The sequence below is a fragment of the Conger conger genome, chromosome 8 (genome assembly GCF_963514075.1).
Source record: "Conger conger chromosome 8, fConCon1.1, whole genome shotgun sequence".
NCBI lineage: Eukaryota > Metazoa > Chordata > Actinopteri > Anguilliformes > Congridae > Conger > Conger conger.
The window spans coordinates 55,875,620-55,883,504 of NC_083767.1; the positions used below are offsets into that span (position 1 = coordinate 55,875,620).

General features: G+C 43.0%; 1 protein-coding gene across 1 annotated transcript; it reads right to left on the minus strand.

The window, feature by feature from the left end:
• Positions 1-772: 772 nt before the first annotated feature.
• Positions 773-7,221, minus strand: lgi2a (leucine-rich repeat LGI family, member 2a). The gene is made up of 8 exons (XM_061252490.1): positions 6,949-7,221; positions 6,504-6,575; positions 5,240-5,311; positions 4,600-4,671; positions 4,406-4,477; positions 3,108-3,277; positions 2,055-2,219; positions 773-1,647 (listed from the first exon to the last, which is right to left on the minus strand). The coding sequence occupies exons 1-8, from the start codon at positions 7,125-7,127 to the stop codon at positions 830-832; spliced, it is 1,620 nt and encodes a 539-aa protein (XP_061108474.1). The 5' UTR covers positions 7,128-7,221; the 3' UTR covers positions 773-829.
• Between the last annotated feature and the right edge of the window lie 664 nt (positions 7,222-7,885).

A 7,885-nucleotide genomic window follows, 5' to 3' on the forward strand; every position in this document is an offset into this window, starting at 1 on the left:
TTTCATTGGCTAAGGAGTACACACGCCTTGTTCTCAAGGCCTTAATTGGCTACTGATTGAAAGGAAACCACAAAAACCTGCAGGCACTGCGGCCCTCCAGGACTGGAGTCTGACACCCCTGACCTAACGGATTGACTGATAGGATGCTGAAAAATGCCAAGAACACTCTAGGGCCCTACTGGCAACACTGCAAATGTCATATAACAATGAATACAACGCAGAAAAGACCACAATATATCTTGACCATTTGAGGTAAAGGGTTATTTGAATCCATCAGTGTGGTCTTGTCTGGGAATTTGTGCTTATGAGGGTCTACAGTATCTGCATTCAAAATGGAGCTTGTACAGTACCTCTACTGGTGACAATCATGAACAAGGCCAATGCCAGTGGATGCTAAAGGGCTTAAAACACATAGTCTTTGAAGAGGTAAGGCAATTCTTGTCTCACTAGAATATTTGGCAACTAAAGTCACACGACAAATATTTTTTTAAATCTTCCTAAACTGAAGTTAAAACGGCTTTACTGTGATTTTGAATGTTATTTTCTAACCTCTACGATAAAGCTGAAGAAGCCTAATTTCTCTTCTGTCAATTCCTGTGCATATTAAATATTTAAAAGAGTGCTGCAAGAGATATTTTAATTTGAAAACTTTTATACAAATGCAGGAAAAAAAAAAAGTATGAATTCAAACCTGATAACGCAAGTATCCTCTCCCTGTCCCTCAGACTATCTCCCCCCCCCCGCCCCGCCCCTCTCTCTCTCTCTCAAATCTCTAACTGACAGAGGAGGAGATTGGACCAGGGCAAGAAGCCCGGGGCCTGACCGACATTCACAAGCTGAGATCAATGATGATATGCTCAAAGATCTGAGTGTTGCCCTTGAAGCTGGAAGAGAAGAGGAAATCCCGGCGATCCGTGGACACCACGGTGAAGGACCGCGGCGCCTGGATGTAGACCTCCTTGAACCTCTCGAAGACTTTCTTCTCCTCGTTCCACAGGTACATGTGTGAGAAGGTGTAGTCGCTGCCCAGGGCCAGGTAGTGTCGGTCTTTGAAGGAGAAGGGCTGCATGATCATGGAGCCGCGAGAGGGCACGGCCTGCACCTCCACTACCTGCTTGTTGGTCCACCTCAGGACCTTGGAGTCGCCGATGTACCGGGTCATAGCCAGGTAGAGCTCCTCTTTGATGTGGAAGGCTTTGACTGCCACCACGTCCTCCATATTAGGGATGTCGCCGTGCTGCACAAACTTCTGAGCGCTCTTGTCCCACTGGTAGATGACCGGGACCTGTGAGCGGCTGGCTAGGATGAGGTGGGCCTTCCCGTCCAGGTCGATGAACTCGGCGTCCGTGTCCCGAAACCACTCGTGCAGGGACTGGTAGGAGTAGAATCCCTTGTCGTTCCATTTGTACAGGGTGGAGAGGCCCGCCTTGGAGCTGTCGGCGATCACGAAGAACCACTCGGTGCCAATCTGGAAGGCTTCGATGTCATTAGGCTTGGAGATCTTGGTCACTTCGATGTCCTGAAATTTGGTGAACTTGCTCTGGTCTTCGTCAAACTTGTAGATGTGCGAGCCTCCGAACAGCTGGGCCACGATGACAAAGACCTGGTTTTCAATGATGACAGACTTGCATCCAACGATCGACTGTCCTGAGTTTCAACAAACGCAAAGGGTACTTTCTAAACAACACGGCCAAAATACGTTTTGAAGAACCACATACAGATATCACCTACTAAGACCTATTTAAAAATGATATATAGGAAACTTTAAGTCAGCTGACGACCCAGAAAAACTGCTAATATTCATTTCCCAACTTCAAATGCCTAAGGATGAAGTATGCTAATCAAATAGGCACAATTAAATCTGTACTGAGCAAAATGAATGAGCGGGGCTGTACTTGAGATACTTCTTTTAGCAAGACCTTGGCAGTTCTATTGCTGTGCTATGTTGGAAATCATTTTACATCACCTGCAGTCCTCTGTCTCCATAGGGATCATGCCACAGAGAACAGACTTAACTGAGGCAGAGCATCAAAGCTGTATTACAAAGGGCCTACCAGTGATGTTGTCATAACTCCTGAAGGTCATTTCAATGTGGTCCCACTCCATGACCATGCAGCTCTCTGCGGTGGGGGCAGCGATTGCCACGTACACGTCATTCTTATAGGAGAAGGTGTCCACTGACAGAGACTCTGTGGCCACTGACTGATGGAGGACAAAGTCTGAACAGAGAGGATGGAGGATTATCAAACATATCACACAGCACATCCCAGGACATAAAAGGGGAAGGGTGAAAGAAAGAAGTAATCTGATTCTCTGTGGAGGATAACACTAATGAATGTCCAAAATCAAAATAGTTGAATGGGCATCAAAAATAACAGGCTTAAAACAAAAATTTGCAGAAGAACTGAAAAGAAGGCGGAAACTGTGAGTCCACATTCACATCAAACCCTTAAGACCTATTTCTTAGGGCAGTAATCAGGGACAATCCTCTGGGAAGCTGAATTTCTGGTGTAAGTGACACTGGTTTCCTCTAACTTGCCAAAGTACAAAACCATGGCAACCATGTCTGAGCAAGCCTTTTCTGAGCTCAGTTAGTGTGAATTTCAGCGCTCGGTGTCTGTGCCTTTTAGGGCTCAGTGTCTATGGCTTTCAGCGCTCAGTGTGTACCGTTTAGAGGTCAGTCTCTCTGCCTTTTAGAGCTCAGTGTCTGTACTATCTCAAGCTCAGTATCTGTGCCTTCCAGAGCTCAGTGTCTGTACTATCTCAAGCTCAGTATCTGTGCCTTTTAGAGCTCAGTGTCTGTACTATCTCAAGCTCAGTATCTGTGCCTTCCAGAGCTCAGTGTCTGTACTATCTCAAGCTCAGTGTCTGTGCCTTTTAGAGCTCAGTGTCTGTACTCTCAAGCTCAGTGTCTGTGCCTTTTAGAGCTCTGTGTCTGTACTATCTCAAGCTCAGTATCTGTGCCTTTTAGAGCTCAGTGTCTGTACTATCTCAAGCTCAGTATCTGTGCCTTCCAGAGCTCGGTGTCTATACTATCTCAAGCTCAGTGTCTATATCACTGGGCCAGCGCAGGTGTCATCCCAGCCGAAAGGTGCTTATAGAGTCACCTGTGGAGATGCACTCATTCCGCAGGCTGGCCAGGTCGTTGAGGCGTTTCCCCTTCATGTCTTCGGGGCCCGCGCAGACCACATCCGTCACCGTGGCGTTGGTGCTTTTCAGCCATGTCATCAGCCACTTGGCCCGACAGTCGCACTCAAACATGTTCCCCCTCAGGTCACTGTGGGGGGGGGGATGTATATCATCAACAGCAAATCAATCCCAGGCGAGTGCGTGTCCTTAAATTCTCCTCAGTGCAACAGTGCTGTAAGTATCTCCGGGAGCAGTACGAATGCACAGCTACAGTGCATAGGAGCCACATCTGATGTGGTCATCTGAGTAACTGATTATGGACTTATTCCGGTCTTAAGTCCACTCCTTTATTAAGGATTCATTAAAACAACCAAAAAATAGACTGTATATATGATTTATATTTCTTACAATATATACACAAATGAAAAAATAGGAATGTAGACAATGTCAGTTCTGTAAAGTGGGCTGCAGAGTGAGCCATTGAATCTCATCTTTAAATCTCTTTGATGCAGGTGTGTCAGGGTTTATTGTGTGTAGCAAAGAAATATATATTATTTTTATAGGATTGATATACACAACCCATGGTGCTTTTTATAGCCACATCTCAAAAACAGAATTACTGTACCACACTCTGGGCTGCAAGCAATACATTTCTCACTTTCCAACACAGTGTTTTATATTTAATTTTATATTTTAATAATCTGATTTAATCATCAATTAATTTGGGGGTGAATGACTAGCCAAAAAACTATTCTTCCCAAAATATTTTTAAATGTATTTGAATAAAATATAATTAATTTTGTGATAACAATCAAAGAAGGAATTAAATTTGAATCCAAATTCAACTGATCCTCTTACATATTATGTTGCCTTCAAATGTACTGATGACAGAATGCATCATATTCCTTCAGTCATCTGCAAGTTGTCACACAATAAAGAAAGAAAACCACCCACTGTCCATATAAACACAAATCTACATTGCCATGGACAAAAAATAAATAAATGTTAAATATAAATATGTATGGCTTAATGTGTGCATGTGCAAATTTAAATGCAGTCCCTTCTGGAGCACAAAGAGTAGATATCAAATGCAATAAAAGTGTTTAAATACAATAATTAGTTCTGAGGCAATGCCAATTGCTTGAAGAAAGTTTCAGCTGCATTTGAGTACAAATGCACTTGGACATATGCTATTAATGATATTGATACTGGAAAGAATGTTAAAAAATTATGACTTATTGTGTACATCACTGTATTGAGTGAATTGCCAACTCACAGCTCTATCAAAGAGTCCAGATCGATGAAGAGATCCCTTGGCAAAGCCTTAATGTGGTTGTTTGCCAAAGACCTGTGGGATGAGCCAATTGAGAAAGACAACAGCAAGTCAGTCCTGTACCGTATGCACCTCCACATCCAATGGGTGACAGAATAATGGGAAATCCAGTGACGATGACAATAATTGCGACTTACAGATGGGTCAGGTCCCGGAGACCTCTGAAAGCATATCTAGACGTTGTCTGTATCTTGTTACTCTCAATGAATCTGTCAAATCAAAATGGCGGAAGATTGTGAAAACAGAGAGAGCACATCTGCAATGAATACACCCCGAAGTGAAAAAGAACCGAACGCTGTAAACCTTTTAGCCCACGTCATGCTTTTAAGATGTATCCGTGTACCGCGGCTATTTTACTAGGTCTCTCTTGGAAAGGAAATGTATCCCACCGGGACTTCCTGATAAAATAGAGGTTAAATTAAATGTTACAAAAATGGCTTGCTTTTGCTGTGACACATAGCAAATGACAGTCAAGTTAACATTTTGCACATTACCACCCAGAGCAGAATCTAGCTCTCCTGAGGGTGACTAAAGAGAAATGCCAGAGCTTTAATCTCATTCCTTCTCTGTCCTCGACCGTCCATGCCCACAGACCACAAACGTTGCTGGCGAGTCTAAACGCCCGTGTGTGACAGCCTCAGTGCTTGTGTTCTGAGTGTGGGGCAGTGCTGCACAGTCATGCTGTTGTCCTTGGGGTGTGTCACCTCACTTCTCCACATTACTATTCCGCTCAATCGCCGCACAGTGTCAGTAATCTCACGGAAACCAGACACTCACAGATATTCCAGGTGCGGAAGTCCGGAGAACGCATCGTCCCTTATGTTCGTGACTGAATTTGAATTGAGAAGCCTATGGATAAGAGGAATAATAAGACTGGTTATACTGGCATGAATATTTCCACTTGTACTTACATCTTTAATGTAGGGTTAGCAATACAACCTTTTCTTTGATGATAGTTTTTCCACAATTTCACACACATTAACATTATAAAACATGTCAGCAATATCAGGTTTGCTGGCACCCCTAAAAGATCAAAGTGGCTATTATGGAGGTTTAATGCTTTGTATACAGTATATGCTGTATATATACCTGCCCCCTCCCTATCTCACTCAACTCACCTGCTAACCTGCTTGACCTATGAGCTTCCTTTGTATCCGTGTACGCTTCTTGCTGTTTGATTTTTTTTTAACCTTGTTAAGAGACCTTGGGCTCTGGAAAGGCACTATATGAATAAAATGTATTATTATTATTATTATTATTATTATTTTATTGTTTTTTTTGTTTGTTTTTTTGTTCCATCAGTGTGTTTACCAGCAGGAGCCCTGTTGTTGTGGCAGCAGAGACGAGACACAGTGGTATAATGTCCTAATGTCCTGTAGGACAGTTACACTCTGTTCCTCAGACCAAGGGCTCAATGTGCACGTGGGACTCCTGGTGTCAGTGCCCAGCGAGCAGCTGCTAACAATCACTTGGCAGCTTTGAGCAGGCACAACCCAACTGCTCAGAGCTTTTGCCCAGTGCCGTGGGGGCATTCATACAGCTTGTAGCTCTGTTCGTTCACCCTTGGTTGGTAGGAACCAGGGCAGATCTTTTTTTTGTTTTTGTTGGTATGAATGTTCCCGATAACAGGGCTAATCGATGAGTTTATATTGTGGATGGTCAACATAGAGCATGCATCTCAAGATACAGTGCTGTTTGTTTATAGTCCGTACCACAGTGGGACCCTCTGGGATACTGAGTCGTGCATGACAGAAACACAAAGATAACTCCCATAATATCACCCATAGGCCTACAAATAAGGAGGGTGTTTCAACAGACGGGGTGTACTGTTTCTTAAGGGCATTAGGGTGATTGCATTAATTGTCTCTATGTCACTGGTGGCATTTTTGTCAATTGTATATTATTCTAAGCTAAAAGGTATGAGCTACATTGTCTTTGACTATTTTTGTTTAGGAAGGATAAGGGGTGAGTTGAGCAGAAAACTATTTCAGATTTTATAGGACCAAAAAAAAAAAGATAGATGAATGATAGATTGACTTACAGTAATTGTATAGAAGGCATGTGTGAGAACATAGCCTCCTTTATTTCGGAAAATGTCCCATTTACAATGCTCCTGGAAAAAGGAACAGATATGAATCAAGATTTTGACGCTACTAAACACTAATAACATATGTAGGCTACTATCACATCTATGTCAAACATCTCATAATTGCACGGAACTATCGTTGACAACGTTTCCAGTGAGTAAACGGCAACACAGGTAGATGCATTTGTTATTAACACAATCCGACGAATTATTAAAAACGCTCATGAATATATAAACACTGAAACAACTTACTGAAACATTAAGTAAGCATTGCGCAAACCGCGAAATACCTGAACAATCGGAATACTCGTACCTGCTCTTATATTGTCATGTTAAACGCAACACGCGCATTAAAAACATATATTATATCTTCACTCGTCACTGATCTCTAAATACTCACAGTGAATTGATGTCGTAAGGTGTAATCCGTGGGACAGACGAAGACCCGACACAAATAATCGACTCCTTGGAGCAAGTGCACGCAGAAGGACATCTGAAAACCCTTCGGAGATTAACCGGTGGAGCCAAGCATAAAACAATCAAAGATAGTATCGAACAATGCATAGCGATAGACAACATCTCGGCTACCCGGCTCACATGGATATCGTAGAATAAGAACGCCGGACAAGACTGCTACACTTAAACCCTGCACCATGGAATGCTGCACCGAATCCCTGACATCAGCATTTCGGCTGCAGCCCCCTTCGCCGAATTCATTATTTATTACGCACGCTATCCCGTTGATTCTTGGTTAGACTGTCCCCTTTAATTTAAACATACAGAAAATATACCCACTACTCACAACACTGGCTAGTAACAATTAATGGCATTCCCAGAATAACATTGAGCGAGTAATTCAAATTTTGTGTCAATTAAAAAAAATAAAAATAAAAGGTCGTCTTGAAGAAACCAATCAAGATTTCACTGAGTGATTCAGTGATATACAGTTGTGTTGTATATTGAGATCATTTGTAACGTGAGTTTTTGAAATCACCATTATGTAGGTGTCTTAAAACCTTTACTGAAATTTCATAGTAACAAATCATTGTTACATTTCATTATTCAAATAATTGTTATAATTGATTAGACACACAGACACCCACACATTTATTTTCGTTTCATCTCGTGACGCTACCAGGAAGGCCACGTTTGCTAAACTGCGTGACTGAACAGCCCCGCAGGACGTACGTGAAGAGCCGGGCGGCGTGCAGGCGTCGCCGTGTCCCCTGTGACGCAGACGGGGCCCTGAGTGATTATGAAGCAGCGCCAGGTCTCTACGCCGATGGGCCGCGCTTTGTCACCCAGGGAAGAACCGGCAGGTACCGTGCCGATGATGG

Excerpts from the sequence above, each read along its gene's own strand:
- lgi2a (XM_061252490.1), bottom strand. The coding sequence starts at position 7,127 with ATGTTGTCTATCGCTATGCATTGTTCGATACTATCTTTGATTGTTTTA. Across the intron at positions 5,312-6,503 it reads ATGCCTTCTATACAATTACT|GCTTCTCAATTCAAATTCAG; the intron begins GTAAGTCAATCT and ends TCTTATCCATAG. Across the intron at positions 2,220-3,107 it reads GAATGAGTGCATCTCCACAG|ACTTTGTCCTCCATCAGTCA; the intron begins GTGACTCTATAA and ends CTCTCTGTTCAG.